Below are 25,939 nucleotides of genomic sequence, written 5' to 3' on the forward strand. Positions count from 1 at the left end.
CGTGAGAAAATTGTTGTTACCATCAGCACAATGCACCTCAGAGCTGCCTTTCTCGCACTATGCTGGGCCGGTGTCCCAGCCCTTGCGGGACAAGGTGAAAGCCATAATGCTGCTGATAGCTTCGATGAGTACTGTTTCTATTCCATCTACACAGCCCTTTCAGATTATGCATTTGCTGGGAGTACAATTTTGGCGTCTTCTCAAGACAGTCAGGGTGGAACTAGTCATGGAGGCTCCGATACCTCTGGTGATGGGCAATCCTCTTCATCGATGGGGCAAACCTCGTCGAGTAACCAATCTGCTTCTAGCACACAGTCCTCCGCTGCAAGTGAACCGTCACATGGTAAGAGATCCCTGCGCCGCCGAGGACACAAGGGCAGCTCAGGAACCTCAACTGGGCCATGCAATAGCACCATTGAAGTCACTTCGATGTATGCAAGTGCAAAAGCATGGTGCACTAAGGCTGAACTCAAGGCTACTATTCCATACTGGGAGAGTCTCTGTGAACAAAATAGTCTGACCCTCATGGACTTGTCCGAGGTTGAAGCCAACGTTACCGACACGTATCTTGCGTCTCTACCCACTATCGACCCGGAAATGAATAGCACCTCAACGACTGCCACCATTGAATCGCCAGTTCTACTGAGTCACTCCTACTATAAAAGGGCTCACAAGTCATACGTACGTTTCTTTTGTTCTGGCTTCTCTTTCTTCGTCTTCTGACCATTCCTAGGTGACCCATGACTTTGCTTTGGACAAGGACAAGCGGTTCGGCTGGGGTCTGATGGGATACTGGGGAGGCATACTGGTCCTAGGCATGATGGCCAAACTGATGGGTTCAGTTTCTAGCCAACGACGGGCGCCCAGCTGCCGAGATGCAGAGCCCAATATAGCCTTGCAAAGCATGCATCGGAAACAAACTAAGCCTAAGGCTATGACATCTGTGTTGCATTACCTGCGGACTTACTTCGTCGTCCCCGCTAGTTTCGCTCCAATTTTGCCCCATCACCAACAGCTTTATTATTGGCACACTGTTCCACGCCGCCTGGACCTCCTGATTGTTTTGGGATTTTGGGCCCTTTGCATTATCCTTGCCTGCGTTGACTATCAGAGCTTCTCCGGGAACATTGAGTACTACCTTCCAAGCTCCGAGAAAATACAGAGTCCACTAGCTAATCGATATCTCATAGGATGTCAAGCGTGTTCCAGCAGAACTGGCAATACTCATCCGACCGTACGGGTATTCTGTCGTATGCTTGTCTTCCCTTTCTGTGGCTATTTGCCGGGCGTAACAATATCTTTCTTTGGGCGACAAACTTCAGCGTACAGTCGTTCAATATCTTCCATCGTCATGTGGCGTGGGCCTGTACTATCCTTGCGATCGTTCATTCTATCAACTATAGCGTTGTGTTTGCATACTATGGTGAGTGATATACTGAGAATTGGTCAATATTTACTGATAAGGGTATGTCTATGATAGATGGCAGATTCCAAAGTGTCTGGCTGCAAGAGTACTGGTATATGGGAGTAGTGGTGAGTGGGCGGCAACGTTTTACGTTGTTCGAAATATTACCTTGCTAACTCCAAACCAGGCCACTATTCTCATGTCTTTTATGCTCGTTCAATCGCTGACTATGCTGAGGCGTATTGGCTATGAGACATTCCTCATCATCCATATCGTTTTCGCAATTGTGGTTGTGTATGCTCTCTTCCGGTACGTACCCGTCGCTTAACAGTGCGCCAATTAACCCTGTAGCGATCAGCATTTAACTAATTTCTAAACTGTTTAAAGTCATACCAGCTTCGACGGCACCAAGTGGAATGGCTATCTGTGGCCAATGGTGGCGATCTGGGGCTTTGATCGTACTGTTCGCCTGGTCCGTATAGCCTACTGCAACTTCAATGTCCGGTTTGGCAAACAATTCGTGTCTACCACCCAGTCCACGGTACACTACTGCGAGGATAGCGATCTTATCAAAGTTGAACTATGGCCTGCATCAACGACACTTACCCCACAGCCTGGGCAGCATTATTACCTCTACCAACCCGTTTCTCTCAAAGGCTGGGAAAACCACCCATTCACTCTGGGCGCCTATGTACCAACGCAAGACAAAAACCCTGAACAAGGGAATAAGTTAATCTTCTACATCCGTCCTTACGATGGATGGACGAGGCGTCTTCGTGACCTTTGCCGCAAATCCCAGATGAACATTCATCTCCCATTATTGCTCGAAGGCCCTTACGGATCTAGGGCCGCTCTTCACACATGTGAGTCCATTCTGATGATTGTTGGCGGTACCGGTATTGCTGCCGCAGTGCCATATATCATTGAACACGTCTCGCGTGCGAAAGAAGGAAAGACAAGAACGGTACGGGTCCAACTAGTTTGGTCTGCTCGGAGCACAGAGATGTACTCTCAAGTCTTCTCTGACGAGTTAAGCACCCTCCTACATCATCAGGACATTACCACGACCTACTTCTGTACCAACAAGTCATCATTGGACCCCGAAATGAAAACTGGAAGTGGTAGCGATGTGCCCGGTGAAAGCCCAGTAAGCTCCACGTTGGGTGACAAGGAAGGAAATGTGACTTCGTCGGTACGGAACGGAACCGTGCAGTTTCTCTCTGGCCGTCCTGATGTGGGTGGTATCATCAAAGCGGAGGCGCAAGAAGCCAAGGTCAGTTCTGGCCGATTAGCAGTGCTCACTTGTGGTCCAGCCCAGATGGCGGATGACTGTCGACAAACGGTGTATGAGGTAATGAAAGATGGATTCCAAGACATTGAGTACCATGAAGAGGCCTTCGGATGGTAATGCAGTATATCTTCATGGTGGGGCAAGATCGATAAGGATTGATTGATTAGATAAGGGCATGCAGACAACACTGCTTTCGCTGGTGGGATGCGACCTTATTGGTTTAGTTAAGCTTTTATATTACTAGAACTTATTGTTTATTATGTCCTTCTTTAGAAACACACTATAAAAGTACCTCAAGCTCGATATCTGTCGGACTCGATCAATTGTGCAGATCCAATCCTTTAATATATATACTACTACGCGGCACTAGAATGTAGATGCAACTCCGAAACAAATCTTGACGGCGGCCAGATAAATACTAGCCGTACTTTCTCTGACCATACCTCTTCTATTCACAACCAATAGATTAATACATTAGTATCGTCAACTGCTGTTGTTGACATCATGTCCTTGTAGGGCACAGCAGGGCGGTCAAACACGTGGTGTGGAAAAGGAGGTCGGCAGATATTCCGAGTCCAATTTTTGGTTCTTTTTCTTCTTTTCCCCACAATCGGGACTTGGAGGAGTCTCCTTGGCAACTCGCTTCGTTCCTGCATTTTTCTTCAATCTTTCTTGTTTCTCTTGTGTGACTCGTCTGATATTCAATTGACGAAAGAAGAATTCGCAACTCTTCAATGGGATTGTACCTTGTAAACTACTATTTACCACACAAATGGTTTTCCCAGGAAGGCGAAGTACCGGCTGTTATGTTTGCCGCAAGCGAAAAGTCAAGGTGAGTTGATCGCTCAGGGTTAACTGCAGCCGGAAAGGCATTAACGGCCAAATCAGTGTGATGGCGCGCGGCCAGCATGCGCACGCTGCACCAAGTTCGGGAGAAAATGTATTGGCTATCCCGACTCGTTTAAGTTTCGATTCTACGATAGCACGTCCTTTCAGAATGAGTCCTCAACCCCACTAAGACCTGAACACGTCCGAGTGAACCCCGCTACTGTCCAGGAAGGGAAACGGAGGGATCCATCAAATGGAACTGCGCAAACAACAGGCCATGATCGCCCAAAAGTACCCTCAAAGTTGCAATCCATCTCCGTGCCCCAGTGTTTGTCTATTACTTCCTGGGAATCCTGGCCGTTATCCTACTTCTTCCATCAACACGTCCTTATCGTCCATAGATCTCCCTGTGGCGGCCATCTAGCGTTCCTGCCGGAGCTCTACCGTGAGAAGGGCTCTGAACCCTGCCTCAAGCATGCGGTGCTTAGTGTCGCATATCTAGCCCTATTCAATTCCAACCGTTCTCGCTTTCTTTGGACCCAAGCCAGGAATAACTACAGCACCGCATTGGTGGCATTAGCAGCGTCTTTAAACACGCCGGAGTCAGCCGCTAGAGATGAAGTATTTGCGGCCTCCTTGTTTCTGAGCATGTTCATAGTTAGTTCATTTGACCCTAGGTGAAGCCGAATTCAAAAGTAAACTAACCGTGGTTTTAGGATTTAAGCAATGAAAGAAAGAACTCGTTGAACGCTCACATTCCCGGTATTCACGCGTTGATGCAGTTACGGGGAGTTGCTTCTCTGCGTGGCAAATATGGTCGGGTTTTACTTGCATGGGCATTTATGCGATCGGTGAGTTAAATGACAAAATTTTCAACTTGTGTAGCACGAATTTCTAAACTAGTATCATGTTAGCAAATTCAAGCCATAGCCAGCAACGACTTCGGATATGGCTGCCTACCGGCGCCTTTGAGCACGATGGAAAACCCCGACAGTGTGTGCCGTGCTGGAATTGTGATCAGCATGATCTCGAAATTTTGTGAATCCGTCAAATACCTTAAAGAGTGTATGCAGTTTCAGGCTCTGAACGGCTATGCGTCAACCACCGAACCCTCATACGAACTGTTAGAACAAGCAGGCTCTATCATGAACCACATTGACAGCTGGCACGCTCGCCTTCCACGTCACTGGAAAGCCAAGCTGAAGGATGCAACGCCTGGCGGTCTTCCTGGGGAGCGTGTCTCAGCTTCCAAAGATTCCTGGACGACTTGTTTCGTGGCCATCATTAGTGCGACGCACTTGTTCTTTTACCTGCAATTTCTCGAATACTGTGAATGCGTCACTCCTAACCTGGAAGCTCTGAAGGCACTTCCGGATGAAAATTCAGTCTACTACCCTCTCTACGGAATTGGTAGTCGGATCCAGGATTCAGTCAACATAATATGCTTGTCTGTGTCATATGCACTGGGAAGCATGAACGTACATGGGGATTTTGAACCCTTCCACGATACCAAGCACGGAATTGGGTACAACCTTCTCTGGCCTATGTCGCTTGTTGCGAATTGTCAATTCTCCATGACAGAGCAAGCTCGTCTTTGTCGGCGAGCACTCGAGTACACTTGGTCGACAATGGGCCGTGTTGATAACTCATCCTGAGCCACGATCTTGAAGAGAATGTGTCCAGCAATGTGGTGACAAGCAGCTAGCTTGACGAACCGCTCGGATTATAATTAGCACGTCTTTACCATATGATGGCACCTTGACTTAGAGACAATAAACCCCAAGACAACGCACCTTGTGGTGAGATAGCCTCTTGGATGAAGCGAGTTGATGGCAGGAGCTTATCAAGGAGTTCCATCTATCTAACACCACCAAGACTCGGCGTTTCGGCTCGCTTGAAATCACCGACATTCTGTCATGGTCATGTTCTGGTGCGACATGATTGAGATACCCAAAAGGCTACCGCCACATCTTGAAGTGTGCAGTTGTAGCCGCAGCAAAATAAACCTTTGAAGGCCTGACGTCTCTTTGAAAAATGCAATGATCAGCTCTGGGTCCCTTCAGGGAGTGACGCAAACAATGACGAAACTACCATCTGATGGGCTTTTCTAAAAAAAGGACACGCAGACTACCATTATGCCGGAACAGCAGATTCATATCTTTAGCAGGGATCTGTGCCACCTGTTGTTCATGTCGTCTTGCGAGCTATAGAGCTGAGGTGACACTGAGAGTGTCAAGACATCCTTGAGAAAATTTCAGGATGTCCAGATATCAGTATCTTGTATTATAAGTGGGAATCGGTACGCAAAACTTATTTACGCCACATGATCTGATCTAACCTAAGTGGTCAAAAGGGTAAATGATGCAGAGTTCAGTGAAGGCTCCACACGCTAGAGATAGGTTGCATTTTCTGAGACTTGGTGGATCTCTCTCCAAGGGGCTGAGATCTACAGAGTATATTTGTTCTCCGGCAACGTCTCTGGTTTGTTATTCATCCGCGATAGAGCCAACGCTATATAAGTCAAAAACTGTCCGTTGCTCAAACCAAGTGTTCATCCACCCAATCATTCAATCTTCACAGCCTGTCTCTCGTTTTATCTGGTCTTTCTATCTTCACGATGTTGTCCCCCCTTTTCTTTACAGCTGCGCTCGCAGCGCCAGCGGTCAACAATTCCTCGTCTTCGGTTTGTGGCGCTGGTTCCTCGATTGGCACATACACCATCAGTGCGAACGACACTATTTACTCCATCGCCACCACTCTCAACCGTGGGGTCTGCCCGCTGGCAAGGTACAATCACTTATCTGACCCCGAGCTTCTTTATCCCGGCGAGGTTCTCTACATCCCCCCTGAAGCTTGTAACACCAACGCTGCAGACACTTCCTGTCTCCTGAGTCTTCAAAATTCGACCACCAATGATTGCATCTTTGGCGGCCCCCACACCTACCGCACCTTTGAAGGTGATACCCTCCGCAAAATCGCTCTGGGCAAGTTCAACATTACCCTCGAGGCCTTGAACAGCTCTGTTGGTCGCATGGCGGGGGTCTCGTCACCCGACGAAACCATTGAACCGAACACATTCATCAAGCTCCCGCAATGTAATCCTAGCTCGTGTGGAATCCAGCCCCTAGAATACGTTTGGGGTACGTACCAGGATCTAGCGGAAGAGTACGGAACAACGCCGGGGCAGATTTTTGCTTTGAATCCGACTTTTAATCATAGTTCTACGGGACCGGGAGTTGGGGGATGGATTACGTTGCCAGTCAATTGCGGGCTAGATGGGGAGACATATACGGTTGTTTCTTAAGTTTTATGTACTATACTTTCGACGGAAAGGTGGAGAATTGACCGTCTGCTTGGGTATAGCCGATAATTTGGGTGGACAAATAGATTATACGTTTCAGATATACGCTATGTACCCAAAGACAACCGAGAAATAGGAGGCCAGAACAGGCATGATATGTGCATAAGTCGTCGTCATGACCGACGACCTCTGTGGTACCAAGTACATTGGGTTTAGATCAGCGAGGCAAAATATATTTTCATCTCCTCGGGCGTGAACTCGGCTCGGGGGAAATTACCCGCAAGAGGGGGAGTTTGCGAAAGTCCCCACTTGTCCTTATTGCCGATACTCCACTTCGACTCCACCGCAGTAGATCCAGTGCTAATAGCCGCCAGAGATAGATAGGACAGTATAGGAACTTTTTCACCATGACAAATTTGTATCTCTACACCATGCAGTATAGAAATAATGACATTAAGCGGTATATCACTACGGCCAGTATTCGTGGCTTGGTGGTGCGATCATTCCATCGTATGAGTCTGATTTTGCAATGACTTCTACAATATCAAATTGTATGCACCCATAAAAAGCCCAAAATGTCTATAATAACATGCTATCCGTCGCGATTTCAGCCCCATTATTTGCATGGGTAACTACACAGTACAAGAATCTATCATTTCAGATTGTAATTCAGTCCCATACAGGCCCCCAGTAATCATTCTCCCCTTGATATGCCTCATCATACTTCTGGGGCCGAGGGTGATGGTAATCCCTCTGTGATCCTTGCGGCCAGATCGGGATAGCACAGAACTCATCGTCACGATACCCACGACACTCCTTCCACACCGTCCAGTCCAGATAGTCCATTAACTCGCGAATAGTGGAGACCATAGTCCGGGGCTCAGTCTCGTTCCTCACAGCAATTAATGCCGAGCATATCCGGTGATTGACAGCGTATAATGCTCTTTGCGCAAGGGGAGAGTTGCCCGTGGGGAGTGGAACAAACTGTGTAGAACAGAGCTTAATAGCCTGCTCCTCATCTCCGCTTCGGACATCGATAAAAGGCGCCATGAGGCGGTCGATCTGAGCGACTATAGACTCGCGAAGGTCAGAGTCACCGTGGTGATGCTTCCGCGACAGTAGACCATGTAGAAAGCGACCGTATTTCTCAACAATCAGGTCCGCAACGGCCTGCCAGTTCACCGAGCGGTCATTCGCATCATGCGTCAGCACTAATTGCGTCAAATTATCACGGATGGGCTGTAACTCTTCGCTGGACAAGTGTGCCAAACGCGGCAGCTTGCTATCGCCAGTGAACAAGTCAAGATCGTAGCTATAAGCCGTGACAAAATGATCGTAGTGCACTCGAACGCGCTCACCCCCAATACCATGAAACCGAGACGTGACGGCTCTGAGAAGCTCACCAGGCTTGCCCTTCGGCTTTCCTTTCCCACCCTTGTTTGGTCCACCTTTAAAACCAGGGTGTCTGACCTGGGTCACCTGCACAGGTACCAGGTTCACCTCAGGATCACATAGAATGATCTCAAAGCCAGCAGCCATACGAATAACACCATCAACCCGTCCCTCCCACTCCGTCTGCGCAATACGACAAACAGCCTTGGCCCGCTGATCTTCCATCCCTACCCCACCATGCAGGGTATCATTGAACAAGATCCGATCCTGGGAATCCAAAGTACCAATCCGCGATTTTCCCGCAGAGGTACCATCAATATAAACAAGACGCAACTCCTTGGCAGTTAGGAACGTATGCAGGAAGCCTGAATCATCCGCAGGCGAATCCTCTGCCGCCATGGTATGCTGCAGATGCTGGTCCGAAGGCATAGACGGAGACGGTCGTCGAGACGGACGAGCAAAGACCATCGCATGATCAGGTTCAAAGGCCATCCACCCGATCTTCTCGATAGGGTCTGACCGGGCGTTTCCGTGATAGAGTTGGATGCCTTCGGGGACGGCGGCCAGGAAGAATGACATGCCATTGTGATGAAGTGATGAGCCCCACAGGCGCATTGAAGCATGGATAGCGTTGAAGATGTGGTTTGCATTGTGCATGGCAGCACTGCCGGTGAGAAAGAGTGCTAAGGTTGAGAGTATTTTGTTTGCATGCATGAGGGTGATGGAAGTGAATTACTTGTATAGTGTGCTTGGGGTTGATGGTATGGGTCATAAGTAGGGGTATTTAATGGTGCAGGAATGCCTTATAGAAGCTTGTACATCACTACTGATAGCCTCTTTCCATGGTCGAACCGTGGAAGTCCTTAACGCCGAGCTCGGGATCAGATTCGGATATAGAAAAAGAAGCCACTAATCCATTTACAGTAAAATAGATATACATCATGATAACGAGCATATTTCTGCAAGTTGGCTTGGCACTAATCATGTCTGAAAAAATAGGATTTCATACTAGGCCTCAATAGGCTAGTCAATAGCTTAAATAGGTAAGATACAGCTGACTAAGTCAGAGCTTGTCTGGTCTAAGGCTAATGTCGCTTGTCATGATTTATATGATATTAGTGAGATTATAATATTTAGACACAGTTTGACTATTCCCTATCTTAATATTAAGAACCCATCCTTTTGTCAAGAATAGTCAAGACATGATCTATTCTCCATTGGGCTCCCTATACACATGAGTCCAAGCCACTATGCGGTGAAGTAGTCAGCGGTACTGTGTACAACTTGTAGACAGCCACAAATATAGAAAGACACAAGCCTAGTTTTTATTTATCTTCTGTCCAGATATTCCTCACAATCAGTCAACTGACAGCTAATGCTTTCGATGAATATTGGCATTAAGCCATTCAAGACCTTCTTCGAGACCATCGCCAGTAGTAGCGCAGGTATTCTGGATATACTAAACATGGATGATATTTTACGCCACGCAGTGAGAGGTGGTTGGAGGTCTATTTGGTATAAACTTACCCAATTGCGGTGTGTAAGACCTGAAAGACTAAGATGGCTGGTGATCTCAGCCGTGTTCATAGCACCCTAAAATGAGTTTCTATCAATATCTGTGTCGACTGTTATATATCCCATGAAAGGAATGTTTCATACAGAAATGTCGTTTTTGTTAGACATAACAAGTAGGGTAGCATCCCTGAAGTCGTCTTTATTCAGCAAGCGTTGCAATTCTTCCCGAGCATCGCTAATAAGCTCGCGATCACTACTATTCAACTACAAAAATAATTCCTTCAATATCGAAAGATTATTTCCCCAGCGACGAGGAACATCCCACGAAATCAGTTCCATATCGTCGTACTGGATACTATCGCCATTATGCCCTGTGGTGTTACCATGTTTGAGATTGATTTCGAATGCATAGCATTTTAGAGAAATAGGAAGTTAGTTAATACTCACCATCATGGAAGATGTCTTCTGACAACTCATTCAGAATAGTGGTCTTTCCGGCACCCTCTAGACCAACCATCATGATTTTCGTCATTTCGACAGGGGTTAAAGGGGGATAGAGAGAATGAAGGGTTAGGCCAAGTACTTGTCAAAGAATAGAAACAGAGTATTGTAGTCTACTTGAAAAGAGTCTTCTATGTAAGTACATATATTTTTGTGTGTTTCTTACCCCGGCCTCAGGCTCGCTTGCTGCGGGGATGTCGGATTTATCAAGCTGCGCTAGCCTGTTATGGGTGATACGAGTAGATCATATATCATTTTGACCGTTTTGTAGATTTAGGCTGCCGCAAAGGCTCATAATTACATCAAGGCAACCAAGGTGAGTGCTATAAGAAGGACTAACACCCACAGTGTCTTGTTGATTCCATTTCTAAAGTGCAATCTTATGACCCACTGATTCGCAAATGACTACTCCAGACTATTCTTTCTTCCCCAAGTGGGATCCTGTTCCCGATGAATGGTTTGAAGCTCCAATTCGCCCTTATTCGGGCAAAAGTGAAGAGCACAAACAGATGCTTACCGAAGAACTTGCTATCCTCAAGGCATTTTATCATGGTGTAATGACTGCTGAGGAAGCTGCGTACGCGATAACTCGACCAATCTCAACCTCGTCAATACCGGTCCTCAATACCTACTCGGATGAATGTATTGCTCTCTTTATGCTATGGAGACAAATTGTGAATGCTTGCGAAGAGTGGCCGGCTTCTCGTATCCCTGACCTCGTCGCACTTCTAAGTGCGATATCCAAAATTCCCGATCACATTCACCGTGGTGAAGCCACGGATGACGAAGATGAGGGGCCCTTGGGATGGGATATCCTCCCTTATTTTGCTGCGGAGTGGAGAGATGCTCATTGGAGGATACCGATGAATATTCTTCAGGATTATCCGGACACGGCGGCAAGACTCCGCGAACGGGGACTATATATCAGAGCTCAAGAGGTTGAGTCACAACTTGTTGCAGCTGGCATATGGGATTTATGGAGAGCGATAAATTACGTGATATGGGCGCTGGAGATGAAACCCAATCACGATTATCACGCAGAAGAGAGGAATGGGGTACACCATCACCCCCTAGCATTTTATTCCCTCGAACTTGACTTTCAAGTGCCGGCGGTTGCTTGTTGGATTAAGCATAATGGGCAAAGAATGCATCAATGTATCGCCAGAGACGGGCTGAAGGGTAATCCAGATCTCCCGACCGTGCGTATGCATTTTGGCGAGCCTATCGAACGTTGGGCATTCTGGAAGAAACGATTGCTTGAGCTCGCGAACGACCCTGATGATTTTACAAGAAGAGGAGCACAACTAGCTATAGGATACATGGATGAGGCCACAGAATCTCTGACGGAGAAGTTAAACGCCTTTGACATTCTTTTACGCCCTTCTGCATTAGATAGCCAATGCTTATAGGTCTCTTTAGTACGAAATAAAGATTGTCTGTAACTAATAGATCATATGGGACGCACTTCAAGATAAGTGCTATAGGCCCTGTTCTCAGTTGGCCTAGCTCAAGTGGATAGCTCCATCTCCTTGTCAATAACTCTCACTCCAACTGCAGCAATCATGCCCATGAACCACGACTCATTAACTCCTGGGTGCAAACGTTCTCTTGCAGTAGGGAGCAAAGTACATTTATGTTCAAGTAGGCTTTCTTTCCGATCATAGTGCTTTTTCGAATGCAGTACCCTTGACCTATTCAGCAAGACGAACCATGTCATTGATGGAAAGTGAATCACCCATCAGATGATAGCGCTTCTCCCATTGGGACAGGTCTAGTACTGCAGCAACGAAGCGACCAATATCGCTAGTATGGATCATCGCCACAACACCCTCGCCGTCACCTGGAATCGCGGCAAAGTTGTTTTCGAGATCGATCCAGACAGGCACGGAGATCGTCAAGGGCGTTGGAACTCGTGGGGACGTCACATAGTCCATGAACATGCCGTTGGAGAAGAGGGTATATTCCAGTGTGCTTTGATCGAGGCGTTGCGACACTCTCATTACTATACATGATCCAGTCATAAGCCTTAAGGTTTTTCCAGTACTTTTCCATCTCTCCTGTCTCCCAGAATCGCCGTAAGCAAAGTATCACGCAGTCACCACCTCCCCGAGCTCCTTCTCCTTCGCCGCAAGCTGCGCTGCCTCGTCTGCAGTGAGCTCCATCAACGGATTGTCCTCGCCCGATTGAATATTGCGATAGTACGCCCGGATGATACTGTCGGCATCATCGATCGCAATCGGGCGGATATCTGCTAGAGCCTTGATCTTGGCCGTGCACTCCTTGTATTGCTTGTCGGTCATGCTGATGTTTAGTTGCTGCGCCCGGGATCGGATGGCGTTCCAACCGGTCAGCCGCGAGGCAAAATGCACATAGCGGGTCATGCCAAAATCTGCGGGGTTGATGATTTCGTAGGTACTTGGGTCGTTGAGGATGGCTTTGGCATGGATACCTGGGATCAAGGTTAGTAAGTTGTTGTCTGGGGACTTGAGCAGGTGGAGTACGTACCAGCCTTGTGCGTGAACGCGCAAAAGCCCGTGATATAGTTGTTGAACGGGATATTAATCTCCACAGCCTCGGCAACAAGATCCTCGATATCTTTAATCTTATCGAGGCGGTACTTTGACTTCACATACTCTGGATGCGTGGCAACCATGCGCGCCATCAGCCCTCCAAGCGGGGTGATACCATTCCGCTCACCGATCCCCAGTACCGAAGTGTCGATATGTGTTGCACCTGCTTCCAGAGCGCAATATGCATTTGCGATTGCACATCCCGCGTCGTCGTGGAAATGGGTCTCTATATCGCAGCTGACTACACCGCGAAGGACGCGGATGAGCTCATACACCTGTCGTGGGGAGGCACAGCCGATTGTATCGGCAACACCGACTCGGTTCACGCCGACTTGGTCAACGGCAGAGTAGATTGAGAGGAGGTCCACCAGGTCCGAGCGGAAGGAGTCTTCTGTTGAAAAGCGGACTTCAATGCCTTGCGACTTGACGAAGTTGATTACTTCAATGGCGGTCTTCTTGATATACTCAATGTCCTTGCCATGGGAGTGCTGGCGCATAAGAGACGATGTTCCGATCATTACATCGCTGGTTCTCACTTAGCCATGAAAGTAGCCGTGGGACAATAGGAACTTACACGCCATCAACGCCGGTGGCCACCGCGATGCGCGCATCGTCCATATGGCACCGAATATGGGTCAGAATCTTAGCCTTAAGGCCTAGCTTGCAGATGGCCTCGCAGTCAAGCCTCGACTGCTCTGAGGCGCACGGGTTTGTGAGCTCAATGTAATCAACCCCAAACTCATCTAGTGCCCTGGCAATCTCGATCTTCTTCTGCGTGTCGAAGAAGGCATTGGCAAATTGCTCGCCCTCACGCAGGGTACTCTCGATAATCTTGAACCGCGAGACATTGCTCAAAAAATCGCTAACCCCATTGCCGTGGCCGTAGGGATTGCGGCTCGTCAGATCTGTACTTGTCTCACTGGCGCTCGGCATTGTGCTGGTCTCGTCTGGGATGATCGTGGGGTAGTGTAGAGATGAGGACTGAGGGAGGGTTTTTCTCGCTATTTAAACACATGACTCTTGCCTATTTCAATGAGTCATTCACATTTGACTCATGAAATCTTGATCGACACGGGGAAAAACTGGCGATGTGCTTCAAAGTTCCGATATATCGGACATTTTCCGTCGCGTATATCGGGATTTTTCCGGGCTTTCGGACATCCACCATCACACTAGATAATGTCATCTCCGTAAGTATAGGATTCGATATATAGACCCTTCAAGCCCTGGAACGATTGTTTCAACTTGTAGGAGATTACTAGTATATTCGAGGCGCTATTTGACTTTCAACTCGTTACCCGTTATATACATCCACCATGTCTTCAAGTTCAACAATAGCCAAGCGTCTTGAAGGCAAGACAATCGTGATAACCGGTGCCTCATCCGGAATTGGGAAGAGCATTGCGAAAGAATTCGCCCGGACGTCACCAGGCAACCTAAAGCTGATTCTCACCGCACGCCGGATCAACAACCTTCGCGAAGTCGCCGCCGAGATCCACCAGGAGGCTGGCGACGGGGTCAAAGTACTCCCCGTCCAACTAGATGTTAGTAAACCGGAGGAGATTGAGCAATTCGTCCCCTCATTACCAGACGAATTCAAGGATGTCGATATACTGGTTAATAATGCGTGCGTTTTCATAATCCATGACCACTTACATGTCTGCCTGGCCTACGCTAACTGATTGTATACACAGTGGCCTGGTCAAAGGCATGGCTCAAGCGCCCGATATCAAGCCGGGGGATATGGCCGTAATGTTCGACACGAATGTCACTGGCCTGATCAACATGACACAGACCATTCTGCCCATCTTCAAGACCAGACCTGATGGTGGGCGAGGGGATATCATCAACATTGGCAGTATCGCCGGCCGTGATCCATACCAGGGTGGGAGTATCTACTGCGCGACTAAAGCAGCCGTTCGCTCGTTCACAGACGCCCTGCGTAAGGAACTTATTGCCACACGCATCCGTGTTATTGAGATTGACCCGGGTCAGGTGGAGACGGTAGGCCCTACCCATGAAATTTGTGGCGATTGGACATCCGGGCGTTGATTTGGGTGATAGGAGTTCTCTCTTGTTAGATTCGATGGTGATAAGGCGAAGGCGGATGCTGTTTACAAGTAAGTTGCCACTATATGGGGTGTGTAGTATAAGCTGATGGCTCGCAGGGGAGTTGAGCCTCTAACCGGCGATGATATCGCTGAGATCGTGGTATTTGCTGCTGGACGGCGTGAGAATGTTGTTATTGCTGACACCCTGGTCTTTCCCAATCACCAGGTAAGCTTCTGACCAGGGTCGATACCATTGATTGGAACTAATACAAGGGGATCTCCAGGCTGCCGCAGGAATTATGCATCGCAAGGTGTGAGTAACGCTCTAGGTAATAGTATTCTGGTGGGCGCAGTCTGAGTACTTCACCAGCAATCGTGAACTTCCGAATACATAGCTTGCAGTGACCACCCATCTTTCTTTACTGTGGCTTGGGCATATATGTTCCTGGGAGATCCATCAACGAGAGCACGACCAATCTCTGTTGGTCTTGTGCTAACAATTCCTACACAGTAGAAGAACAATAAACGGACATGTGCTTTGCAAGTTTGAGAAGATCCGGCGCTAACCCCTCCCTGGTGTACCACTCATGCTTCTATTTCGATGTTTATCTTAATTACGAACTTTTTTTCCTTTTCTTTTTCCTTCCTTTTCAGAGATGAAGATAGATTGGCTGTTGCGTGGAAACCAGCGTTAGAACAAGAAGCGATATGTTTGAATACCATATAATTTGACAGCATGATGAGATTGTGGTGTCACACAATTGCTAATTGACAACATATATATAAGGCTCATCTGTGGACCCTAGCGTTCATTACCCAGGCGACTCGGCAGAAGCGAGCAGGGTAGTAAAGACTAAAGAGAGGTATCGACCATGCATCGCAGATACCCTACCAGCCAATATCCTCCACGCGGTATTCCTCCGCAACAATTGTACCAAGCAAGGTCTTCGGATCTCCCTCGGTAGCAGCACGAACGATATTCATAGCACCCTGGCTTGCATCCTTGACACCATGACCGCCCGTGAAATTCGTCCGACAATATCCTGGTGACGTGGAAACGACCAGGATATTCTCCTTCTCCAAGGTTACACCCTCCACGGCCGTAAGCATATTCAGAGCTGCCTTACTACTCCGATACACGGGCAGAGGCGTACGCCGTGCACCGTACTCGGATGTCGGAGAGTAAGCGACACTCATCTGAGCCAAGCCTGTGGTCACATTAACAATACGGCGGTCATGATACTTAGAAGCCCTCAGGAGCGGCAGAAAAGTGTCGACAATAACAGCGACGCCGAAGACATTGGTCTCGAAGACGGCGCGGAAGTTGTCACGAAGACTCAAGTTGGGATCTTGGGGTTTAGAAATGGCAGCATTGTTGATCAAGATGTCGAGACTCCCGAACTGGTCAGAGACAGACTTCGCCGCTGCGGTAATGGAGGTATCGTCATTAGCATCGATGACCAAGGGTGTCAATGTTGAACTGTCGATCGTGGGATCCGATGCCAGTCGTTGGATCGCGGATTCTGCCTTTGATTTGGTTCGCGCGCCAAGCAGAATATGATATTTGCCTGTTTTGGCGAGTTGCTCTGCTGTGGAATAGCCAAGGCCTTGGTTGGCACCGGTGATGAGGACTAATGTTTGGGGCATTATCTTGGGTGTGTCTGCTATCCTAGATCCGCAATCCGATGTGTGTTGTCTTGCAACGGCTACATATCGGCTTCTTTCAGACCTGAGTATTTAAATGCATAAGGATTATAAATCAAGAATACTAGCATGCGTAACGCTCCCCGGATTTAACGGCGAACCCTCTACCAAATTCCGCTTTATGTCCTTGTTCGGTCTCTAAGAATGAAAAATGGCCCCAAATAGCTAGTTCCATATGCACTAAGCTGAAGATTATTGGTCCAGACCTAGGATGTATATTTGCCTACATCGGACTTTAGAGTCACAAATTACTTCCGTCACTATCTGGGTATAAAATGATCGTGCAGTTGAAACTCTAGGTTCGAGGCCTTCTGGATGAAATAGGGCTAAGTAAATCACGAGTGCTCCAGTCTTGTAAGCTTTCTCCTGTGCTTTGTACTCCCAAAGTACGGCTCGTCAACCTATCCTGACGGCCTTCAGGCGGCAGTTACCGTCTGCCCGAGATCCATGGGCCACTTTCTTTAATACCTCTCCCATGTGAATAAAAGAGAAATCTAACATTTTGAATGCATCGCTATCTAAGATCTATGGAAAGACGAGTCGGTCTGACGAAACGCCAGGACATCCCGTGGAAATAGAACAGCTGACCGGCCAATGCGCGCCAGTCAGACTCACTCTCCCCAGACCCGACTCTCTAATATCTAATGTCTTCTATTAGAAGCATGGAAAAACCGAAACAGTTCCTGGACTGGGGTAAAGTCCAAGGAGATTATGACTGCTAGGCTGCAGGACGCGCAGACTTGAATCCCCGGGCCCATGATGGAAAGATTATCCAATTCCTTGGTGGTCAGCCATCAAAAGACATTTTGGCTGCGACTCATCCCTCAGCCATGGCGATCTCTTAAGATCTAAGTGTACTTCGTGTACTGGAAAAATAGGATCGTTCTCCAAGTCCTCCAGCAGCCTCTCAAGATGGGATAGCCGACGAAGGCGTCTTTGATAACACCGATAACTGTAACTTTGGTGAGATCGATGACAGCGATATATTGGATGAAATGACTGCAGGGTCCATATGTGCTGAGTGCAGTGGAAGGCGGACGACAACACATCTAGTGATGACGGTACGAGTCGAAAAATTGCTATCGGTAGCGATGATGATGACGATACTTCCAACTCGGTGATAAGGGCTAAATATAACGGACAGCGATGGAGCGCGACGAATGCTCGGATTAATCCACACGGGGATCGAGTTCAACACTCTCCACTCTAGCTTCGATGGATGTCGGTCGGTAGAGTACTTGCTTCTGCTTTTCTTGCTTTTTATTGTTCGCTTTTGGTTTACCGGCATAACGTGGACATTGCTATCATATGCCGAGATTTCACAGGCGTCTTTGTCCCATGTTGCTTTCCTCAACATCACTTAGCTTATGCTCGAATTTATTTCTTAATAAAGAGACATCTCCATGAGTCATTGAAAGGTGTTCTATCGCTGGTTCTGGATGAACTGTATTTGATTTGACAAGTGACAGGTAGAGCCTTACTCGAAACTACTTCTCCGTGGAATCAGCACCATTCGTTTGGGCCTCCTGCGCCTTGGCACCCGGGTAACGAGTGCCCTTGCTCTTGACCTTCTTCTGCTTCTTTTCCACAACGGGAGGCGGGTAGGCCTTCAAAGTAATCTCCTGCCATTCTGGAGAGGCTTGGTAGGCGGCTTGGATAGGAGCCATAAGGTCGATAAGACCCTGCGCTACAGCAGGCTTAAGCAGTTGTGGCGTTAACTATAAAGTATTTAGGTTAGTTTCCTCTGAGGCACAGAATGACACGGAAAGACAAACGTACGATATCGTTCTTATAATCTTCCTCAAGTTGCTTGATATCGGTGTAGATCAATAGCTCCTCATCCCTTCGCTCGACTCGGAACTCCTTCTTACCCTTGAGGTCGGCAGCGGGTAGGAGAACATATTCCACGAGTGCGATGACTCCGTTATCTTCGACGACCTTAGGGGCTGCCTCCGCTTTGCGAATCTTCTTCGAGATGCTCTCGGCTGGGTCTAGCAGATCAATCTTGCTATCTGTTTCAGAATTAACATCAATAGCGACCTTTAGCGAACTTTGGTGGGCTAAAATGAGAATTACCTTCAACACTAGAACTCATCTTGGCGCCCTTCAATCCGCTGATCATAGGGTTGATCAGATGTGCGCGCTAGATAAGGATTCGTTAGCTTTAAGAGATTTTCGCCAATAGTAATGGCAGACATACCTTCCGGTAACCGATCTTAGGCAGCCATTCCGTGGCAGCGGTAAAGAGCTTTCTCTGGTCCATACCTCCCAGCTGAACATCAACCTTCAGGTGCTCTTCGTCAAGGACCTGAAGCACCGGGTACAGAAGACCACTCAAAGGAGCATTCTCGGTCTGTTTGACAACCTCTGCGCCAGCCTTTTTAGCATCTCCCTCAGAGATCAAACTAGACAAGCGATACACATCCATGACATATTCGGGGCTTTTTTGGTAGGAGCTGCCAAGAACAAACTCAAGCTTATCGGTAGGCACGCCGACAGACTCGAGAATTGCCGTAATGATCTTTCTATAGTACTGAGCACGGTTCTCCACAAGCTCAAGCGGAGCCTTCAGGTTGTCAAGGAAGGCATGGACATCGGCGAGCAGGACAACGACGTCGCATTGTGCACGGAGCAATTGGGCGATTTTGAGCGCAGCGAGGAAATATCCGATATGTGGTCTTCCTGTCGTTGCCGTACCTAATACGAAACACAGGTTAGCTAGTGCATGACTGTGTATGTAACGTGACTCTTACCCCAATAGATTCTAGGATTTCTCTTTTCGATTAAGATGTTTTCGATAATCTCGGGGTTCAAGATCTCGGCGAGATTCTCGCTGATGAGATTAAACCGTGCTTGTGCTTCGGAGTCCATCGCGACGAGTCAAAGCCAGAAATGAGACTTGTAGAGAGATGCGCAGGAAAAGGGAAAGGCGGCGCTGGCGCTGGTGGGATGGTTTTCTTTAGGTGGGGGAAAACCGTCGGATAAACATTTGTTCCGTTGGCATTTTGAGTCAGACAGATTTAATAGGCGGTCAGGGGTGGCAGATAGCCATCTTGGTTAAAGAGTCGTCTACGATTGTCAGACAAGTCTACTAGATTCAAGGTTTAACACATTGGATTCCGACAAGAGTTTAACTGAGAGCACTTTTTGTAGGCAAAGTTTAATATGCGCCAAAATGCCAACCCATAAGAGATGTGGGCAGAACTACGACTCAATACAACCGGGGTACCATATCGTAAAGCTGTCTGTCATAGGCTCGACAACACAGTATATAGCCACAGTCATCGAGTTAAGTGAAACCATTCCAAACAGAGTTTATAATGGTGACCGCGGCCGCTCCAAATCCCTCGGGCTATTATTATTCACGGGACTCCCGAGATCCCGATAAGGTGCAATCGGTGACGCCTCCATGGTTGTCATGGTGTTCCGATCACCAATATGGAACTTCTTTGAAGCGAGAATGTCCGTTCTACGCAGTATAAGCTTCTCGCACTGTACAAGAAGAGATAAGAAAACTTACACCATAACCAGCGGAAACAAGCATTCCATCGTATACGCAAACCGATCAAATTGACCTGCCACCGTCGTGGCTGTTTGCGATGTGACTTGCAACGAATATGTGACTGCGCGGGTGATACCGATTACGCAGAGGCTAGCGACGCGCATCTCAGTGGTGCGGAGCATATGCCGGAAGACTAGTCTCGTGCAGGAAAGTTTAGGAGAGGCACGGTATGCCTTGTGCAGGAGGCGAATGAGAAAGAAAGAGCTGCACGTTTCGACCAATGCGATAGAAGCGAAGTAGCCGACGTGCAGGTAGTCGATTCGGTGTTGTAATGGGCCGGTGGAATGCGAGGACACGCCTTCTTGAGTGATTTCGAGGACTCTGCTGGCGAGTATAGTCATTCGGATGGCGCCAATGGCAACCATGAAAAACCAGAAAAGGGAAAGGAAGATTATCCGGGTCGAGTCACGGAGAGTGTGTAGTAGTATTTGGTAACTGTAAAATGAAAGGCCGGCTTCTTGGACCTAATGTCTGGTTAGTAAGGCATCCGGTTGCCAGAGTTGACCGAGTGATGGGCTCACCAGCCAGAGAATATCAGCAATGGCACTGGCGGCTGCTCGGTCCCCCGTAGGATATGATGTGTAGAAGGAAAAGTAACAGAGTCCGTTGGCCACGGCACCAGCTGCGGAAACGATGATGGGGATGAAGCTCAAGGGACTGGGCCGTGTGATGAGCATGGCCCAGATACTCAGGAGTGTTGTGAACAGACCAATGCTGCTTAGAATCGACCAGCTTAACTCATAATAGCTGGCGGCCTCTGCAGAGGTACCAGATGAGGGGTGGGTATCCATTGCTTTGCTTGTACTCTGTCAGACGAATTCTTTAACGGCAACAGACTGCTAAAGCCCTCCCTCCCCCTCGGCATTCCGATGAAGCAGGCTCACGAGTGTAATTAATTTCCTCTGACATAGAATAAGAAGCTGGGGGCTTCCAGGTAATTATATTTTTCGTATTCTTCAGAAAATATTGCTAAAGAGGACCTGCGTTGGACACCAACGGCGTGCGGTTCATCCCCCGCATTATCCACACTTCATGAATAGGGCGTCCGCGATAATCTGGGGAAAAACTGGGGTCGATCCATACTATACGGATGAAATGCCGCGTCCCAATATTAGCCTTAGCCACGGATAATTTACTCTCAAGAGGGATAGCGGCCGTGCTTTGACGAGGATTTCTTCCGTCAATCTCGTCCGTTTCTTACCCGCTAGCCCGGTTGATCGAACTGGTGGGCTGTGCGTCGTATTCCTTACGAATACACTAACCTGGCTTAGAATCATTGAACTTAGGATGGTCACTACGAAGTAGTGAGGACGTTGATACAGTGGCCTAAGCCGGACAGTACCTCGCGAGCAATTTTACCGAAATCTCACCGTTTTACCTTCGGCCACGACTGCCACACACTCCTAGTTTTAAGTTCTAGTAAAACCATGGGGAATACTATTTTAAAATCTTATGGCATGTTTACTACGATCTTGATTCTTGAGCTTATAGCTCAACTGAATCATATTAAAAATCACTATTATAGTAGTAGCAGCAGCAGTAGTAGTGCTGATGGTGGTGGGGGTGTAGACCTGGAGATTAGGCCCTAAGCTTAGGGGCTACAGCGCCTAGGGTTAACAGTAGCAAGGTCTAAACTTAGGGACCACAGGGTCTGGAAATTGAAGTTCAAAAGCGGTAAAGTACTCCGTACTGCTGGCTTAAGCCTTAAAGTATAAAAGCGGTCGGAATCGAACTAGATGATATTCCAAAAAAAAAAAAAAAAAAAAAAAAAAAAAAAAAAAAAAAAAAAAAAAAAGGGCTAATATTATTGGTAGGTGATCTACCAACCTTGGTAATATTTTATATTGTCTGGAAACTTGCCGTACGTGGAGTTCAACTTGGGTTCGGTGGATATACCTGTTTTGGTTTGTAAGCCGACCCAATATAGCCGAGCATAAAATAGGCCCTAGGGTAATAACATAGGTCAAGGTTTAAACGAAATACGAGACATGCAAAAGGAAAGGTTTAACATTCAGATATACTGTTTATTCCATTTGCAACCATACTCAATGAGCAGCAAGAACACCCACCGACCAAGCCGGCAGCGTGAAAGTGAACTTGCCATTCGTCGCCTTCATATCCGACTCACTGGGTGTAACCAGAGTCTGGGTATCAGAATTGAACGCCTTCGGGTCACTGTCGGCAAGAACTGTCAATTTGCCGCCCGTCTTCCCGGAGATTGTAACGGTGATCTCCTGGGTATCAGCTCCGTAGTTGGCCAATTTCACGTAATACTTGTCGTCAGCACTGGAGGCAACCCAGTAAACAGGCCCGAAGGCAGAATCAGACGTCACGTTGTGGATAGTGTCTCCACGGTTCACAGAGAACATCTGCTGCACATAGTAGCTGGTAGTTTCAATGACCGTGCTGGGGTTCTGTGTGAAGGCAATGAGGTTCGGCTATAGTCAAGTCAGCTTTCCATTTTACCATTTTGTTTCCGTGGGTGCTATTGAGATACCGTCCATTGGGTAGAGTTCACCAGTTGCAAAAGAGGGGCATATGCCGCCATCTTAACCACATCGCTGTTCCTCTCAATACCGATCATGTACACGGCCTCAGCAACGGATCCCTGCATGAAGGGCCACGCGTTGTCCTGCTGGCACGAATACTCCCCGATGAAGTACGGGACGGATCGATCCTTGTTATCGAATTGGCTGAATTGCTTCACGAGGTTATCGGCGGTATTGTAGTTATGGTAGTCGACCCAAGCGCCTTCTGGCAGCTTACTGGGAAGACATGATGATTGGTCGGTGCTAGCGATGATGGTAAGATCCGGATAGGCAGCGTGGATCGCATCGGAAAAAGCCGTGAAGCGCTCCACATAGGATTCACAACCGCCGCCTAGCATGTCCTCATTACCGATCTCCACCATGGTAAGTTTCCAGGGTTCCTTGCGCCCGTACGATGCACGAAGGGAGCCATATTTCGTGCTTGCGTCACCAAGAACGTACTATGATCCTGTCAGTGCTGTTCCTGGACGCAGTGGGGTAGACGGAGTACCTCAAGCTCATTCAGTACATCATCGATGTAAGGCTTCAGGGCGTCGCCAGTGATCGGTGTGTTGCCACCGGACTCCAAAGCAAAGCCAGCCCAAACACCCAGGACAGGGGTAAGCCCCATATCCTCGCACCAGTAAAAGTACTCATCAAGGCCTAATTAGCCGGTTAGGTTCGGTCTAGTAGAATATTTGAGGTGCACTTACCCAGCCCGTCTGTGTTGTAGTATGACCAGTCGCCTTGGCGTCCGGGACGGTTTTCCACGGGACCGATCGTTTCATTCCACTTCCATCTCCTGGCTTCGCTTGCTCCCTCACTGGATCTGTCAGTTCGTGTCCATCCAGAGTACCTGATCCAGGAATATGAAGACTCACAGATTGTTACCTCCAGGGAATCGCAAGAAAGATCCCTTCATGTCTGCCAATGGCTGAGCCACCTGAGGCTTGAGCCCATTAGACCTACAAACGATGTCAGTACCACTCATCTCGGTACAGGAAAGCTCATACTAACCGTGACTTGTAAGTCTGAGGGAAAAGCTCAAAGAGCCCAAAGTTCAATGAGGAACCACCAACCGACGCTCCGTCAACGGTGAGCTCATAGAGAACAGCACCATCAGGAGCCTTCTTGGTAGGAATCTTTGCCAAAACTTTGGTGAAGTTGCTTGAGTTCGAGGATTGCGAGATCTTCGTCGAGCCATACTCGGTACCAGTGTTGTTGCCCACCAGTCGAACCGTGATGTCGCCGGAGAAGTTGCCCTTGATCCAGAACGTGTTCAAGAACTCGCTTCCATCTACCGGGACTCCCCAGTAACCTTCGTTGGTGAATCCAACAGCACCGGAAGCACCCTGTTTGACGTCGAGCTTTAAACTATGCGGGATCGCCTCGGTCAAGGGATTCTGTGCGTCAACGGCGATGGTGGCATCGCCAACGGCAGCCCACGCAGTTAGGCCAGGCTTGCTTCCCTGCAGGCCATTATTGCGCAGCAACTGTCCGTAAATACCTCCGTCCCCAGAGTGGTTGATATCCTGATTTTTCTATTAGTTATGAGGTCCACTGTCCGGTGTGCCAGGGTCGCATACTTCGAACATGAAGCCATACAAGATAGGGCTAGACGAGTTTCCTTTCTCTGTGGAAACTTCAAGAGAAACACCATACACATTCTGAACCAGAGAAAACAGAAAGGGAAGGGCACTGAGCCCCGAAAGAGTTGATAACGCCACCATTTTGCAATTTCTGATGTGATACCTGAGACTGGGAGCATCATTAGACGGTCATACTCCATGATTTTATATTCGCGCTTGAAGAGATAATTAACCGTCCTCGGGTGTCGAAAACTGGAGAACAAGGCAGGATGCCGTGCGGGAGTGAAAAGGGCATTCAACCGAGAGTGGAGAGAGTATGGAGAATGCGGAGTGCCCGATCATACTGTGGTGTGCGATACCCACACAGAAGCATGCAGTGCGACATTCTACAATGACAGCCAAGGCTATCGCGCTCTGAAGTCTCAGTCACAATACCTGTTTTAGCAACCCTTTGGGCCCTCTAGTTTCTCAGCATAGCCCATCGCCGTATCCGGATCGTATCCCAGGTATATCAATAGCTCCTGGATGGACTACGTATAGTGGACCATACGACATGTCGATCTTTGTCTATTTACAGTGAGACAACGAGTTATTTCAGGTACCTAAAGATTCCAGAGCCAGGTACCACTGTAAAACCTCGGAGAAACATAACTTACACCCTCTGTGGTACAAGGAACCTCGCGCCCACCGCCACCCTAATTTCTTAGGACGAACCAAGCTTTATGGCTGCCATTATACCACTGCCCAGCAATTTCTTGTACTGAGAAGGCGTCGGGTGGGCCGCATAAGGTACTCCAAGGGTCTCCAAGATGATGAAAATATCAGGCATCAAGTCAATTCTGTGGTACTCCACTATCGCGACCACAGATCATATGAAGCAAAGCACCGATCTTGGCACAACCCACAGGCGATTGGCTCGGCCCCTTTCGGACCAAAAATGGTCACAGCTTAGGGCCGGAGAATAATATCATTAGTTCCTGAGTCCATGCACGATGATGTCGGTTTTGCATTCCCCCTCTTTGTTCGTCTCCGCATGGGTTCTGCAGGGCGACGCTCAGGGCAAAACCCCGGCGGGGACGGGGTACCCTGTCGATCATCTCGCGGAACTACGAGTCGCGTGTCTTGAGAGTCTCGCTCGGCTATTGAAAAGCGCATGTTGGCTGACGTTATGCAGGAACTGAACCTACACTGAAGTGTCTTAATTGGTCAATCTGTATTTCTCGTGGCTATTAGCCGGCCGAGTCAGGGGTGAAAGAGGGGAGCGACAGGCATCAAAGCCATCGTGCAGGGCCTGCAACATGTTGCATGCGGTATCAGTGGAAGGCGAACTTCGCGTGGCGCATCCCTGGGGAAACTTATTAGCATGCTAACGAGACTTTAGGATCCTGCTGGGTTAATATGGGCTGTCAGCTCCAGAGAGAAGTAACACATATCATTCGCGAACGATGTACAAAGATATATATTGGTCCCAGGTGCTGCACATCATTAATAACTACTGGTTGACTTTATATCAAATCTAAAGTAGCATAAATAGCGGATATAGAGTACTTGATGGCAGTGATACGATAATTTTGTAATGAATTATGAATAGGTGTCAGATCATTGTTCAGTAGATGAGCACAGAGGACGGCCAAGGGTTGCCTGAGGAACTCTTTGTTCTTTATTGTTTTTGTAATATATCTCAAAATAAGATACTGACTTT

General features: G+C 48.1%; 12 protein-coding genes across 12 annotated transcripts; 5 read left to right on the forward strand and 7 right to left on the reverse strand.

The window, feature by feature from the left end:
• Nucleotides 1-30: 30 nt before the first annotated feature.
• Nucleotides 31-2,813, forward strand: AO090124000035 (ferric reductase family protein; the record flags this gene model as incomplete). Its single annotated transcript, XM_001823667.1, has 6 exons — nucleotides 31-681; nucleotides 734-1,131; nucleotides 1,191-1,423; nucleotides 1,481-1,533; nucleotides 1,593-1,714; nucleotides 1,793-2,813. The coding sequence occupies 6 exons, from the start codon at nucleotides 31-33 to the stop codon at nucleotides 2,811-2,813; spliced, it is 2,478 nt and encodes an 825-aa protein (XP_001823719.1).
• Nucleotides 2,814-4,501: 1,688 nt separating this feature from the next.
• On the forward strand, nucleotides 4,502-5,179 carry AO090124000033 (uncharacterized protein; the record flags this gene model as incomplete). Its single annotated transcript, XM_001823666.3, has 1 exon — nucleotides 4,502-5,179. One exon carries the CDS (start codon nucleotides 4,502-4,504, stop codon nucleotides 5,177-5,179), a length of 678 nt encoding a protein of 225 aa, XP_001823718.3.
• A 962-nt stretch (nucleotides 5,180-6,141) lies between these two features.
• AO090124000032 (uncharacterized protein) lies at nucleotides 6,142-6,828 on the forward strand (the record flags this gene model as incomplete). The annotated part of the gene is made up of 1 exon (XM_001823665.1): nucleotides 6,142-6,828. The coding sequence occupies one exon, from the start codon at nucleotides 6,142-6,144 to the stop codon at nucleotides 6,826-6,828; it is 687 nt and encodes a 228-aa protein (XP_001823717.1).
• A 666-nt stretch (nucleotides 6,829-7,494) lies between these two features.
• AO090124000031 (uncharacterized protein) lies at nucleotides 7,495-8,874 on the reverse strand (the record flags this gene model as incomplete). Its single annotated transcript, XM_023237541.1, has 1 exon — nucleotides 7,495-8,874. One exon carries the CDS (start codon nucleotides 8,872-8,874, stop codon nucleotides 7,495-7,497), a length of 1,380 nt encoding a protein of 459 aa, XP_023092357.1.
• Nucleotides 8,875-9,589: 715 nt separating this feature from the next.
• Nucleotides 9,590-10,264, reverse strand: AO090124000030 (uncharacterized protein; the record flags this gene model as incomplete). Its single annotated transcript, XM_023237542.1, is given in 5 exon segments — nucleotides 9,590-9,676; nucleotides 9,745-9,810; nucleotides 9,877-9,988; nucleotides 10,001-10,103; nucleotides 10,180-10,264. The coding sequence occupies 5 exon segments, from the start codon at nucleotides 10,262-10,264 to the stop codon at nucleotides 9,590-9,592; spliced, it is 453 nt and encodes a 150-aa protein (XP_023092356.1).
• A 526-nt stretch (nucleotides 10,265-10,790) lies between these two features.
• On the forward strand, nucleotides 10,791-11,642 carry AO090124000029 (DUF3632 domain-containing protein; the record flags this gene model as incomplete). Its single annotated transcript, XM_023237543.1, has 1 exon — nucleotides 10,791-11,642. One exon carries the CDS (start codon nucleotides 10,791-10,793, stop codon nucleotides 11,640-11,642), a length of 852 nt encoding a protein of 283 aa, XP_023092355.1.
• A 174-nt stretch (nucleotides 11,643-11,816) lies between these two features.
• AO090124000028 (uncharacterized protein) lies at nucleotides 11,817-12,233 on the reverse strand (the record flags this gene model as incomplete). Its single annotated transcript, XM_023237544.1, has 2 exons — nucleotides 11,817-11,840; nucleotides 11,943-12,233. 2 exons carry the CDS (start codon nucleotides 12,231-12,233, stop codon nucleotides 11,817-11,819), a joined length of 315 nt encoding a protein of 104 aa, XP_023092354.1.
• An 87-nt stretch (nucleotides 12,234-12,320) lies between these two features.
• Nucleotides 12,321-13,736, reverse strand: AO090124000027 (homocitrate synthase; the record flags this gene model as incomplete). Its single annotated transcript, XM_001823660.3, has 3 exons — nucleotides 12,321-12,682; nucleotides 12,739-13,328; nucleotides 13,378-13,736. The coding sequence occupies 3 exons, from the start codon at nucleotides 13,734-13,736 to the stop codon at nucleotides 12,321-12,323; spliced, it is 1,311 nt and encodes a 436-aa protein (XP_001823712.1).
• Nucleotides 13,737-14,119: 383 nt separating this feature from the next.
• AO090124000026 (uncharacterized protein) lies at nucleotides 14,120-15,171 on the forward strand (the record flags this gene model as incomplete). The annotated part of the gene is made up of 5 exons (XM_001823659.3): nucleotides 14,120-14,430; nucleotides 14,498-14,807; nucleotides 14,868-14,923; nucleotides 14,972-15,080; nucleotides 15,139-15,171. The coding sequence occupies 5 exons, from the start codon at nucleotides 14,120-14,122 to the stop codon at nucleotides 15,169-15,171; spliced, it is 819 nt and encodes a 272-aa protein (XP_001823711.1).
• Nucleotides 15,172-15,742: 571 nt separating this feature from the next.
• Nucleotides 15,743-16,501, reverse strand: AO090124000025 (uncharacterized protein; the record flags this gene model as incomplete). The annotated part of the gene is made up of 1 exon (XM_001823658.1): nucleotides 15,743-16,501. The coding sequence occupies one exon, from the start codon at nucleotides 16,499-16,501 to the stop codon at nucleotides 15,743-15,745; it is 759 nt and encodes a 252-aa protein (XP_001823710.1).
• Nucleotides 16,502-18,045: 1,544 nt separating this feature from the next.
• On the reverse strand, nucleotides 18,046-20,224 carry AO090124000024 (tyrosine--tRNA ligase TYS1; the record flags this gene model as incomplete). The annotated part of the gene is made up of 6 exons (XM_023237545.1): nucleotides 18,046-18,276; nucleotides 18,338-18,570; nucleotides 18,635-18,701; nucleotides 18,759-19,255; nucleotides 19,312-19,391; nucleotides 20,079-20,224. 6 exons carry the CDS (start codon nucleotides 20,222-20,224, stop codon nucleotides 18,046-18,048), a joined length of 1,254 nt encoding a protein of 417 aa, XP_023092353.1.
• A 1,941-nt stretch (nucleotides 20,225-22,165) lies between these two features.
• Nucleotides 22,166-24,378, reverse strand: AO090124000023 (uncharacterized protein; the record flags this gene model as incomplete). Its single annotated transcript, XM_023237546.1, has 7 exons — nucleotides 22,166-22,558; nucleotides 22,639-23,109; nucleotides 23,178-23,311; nucleotides 23,362-23,471; nucleotides 23,530-23,613; nucleotides 23,666-24,180; nucleotides 24,235-24,378. 7 exons carry the CDS (start codon nucleotides 24,376-24,378, stop codon nucleotides 22,166-22,168), a joined length of 1,851 nt encoding a protein of 616 aa, XP_023092352.1.
• Between the last annotated feature and the right edge of the window lie 1,561 nt (nucleotides 24,379-25,939).

This window comes from Aspergillus oryzae, chromosome 5 (genome assembly GCF_000184455.2).
Source record: "Aspergillus oryzae RIB40 DNA, chromosome 5".
Classification (NCBI taxonomy): Eukaryota; Fungi; Ascomycota; class Eurotiomycetes; order Eurotiales; family Aspergillaceae; genus Aspergillus; species Aspergillus oryzae.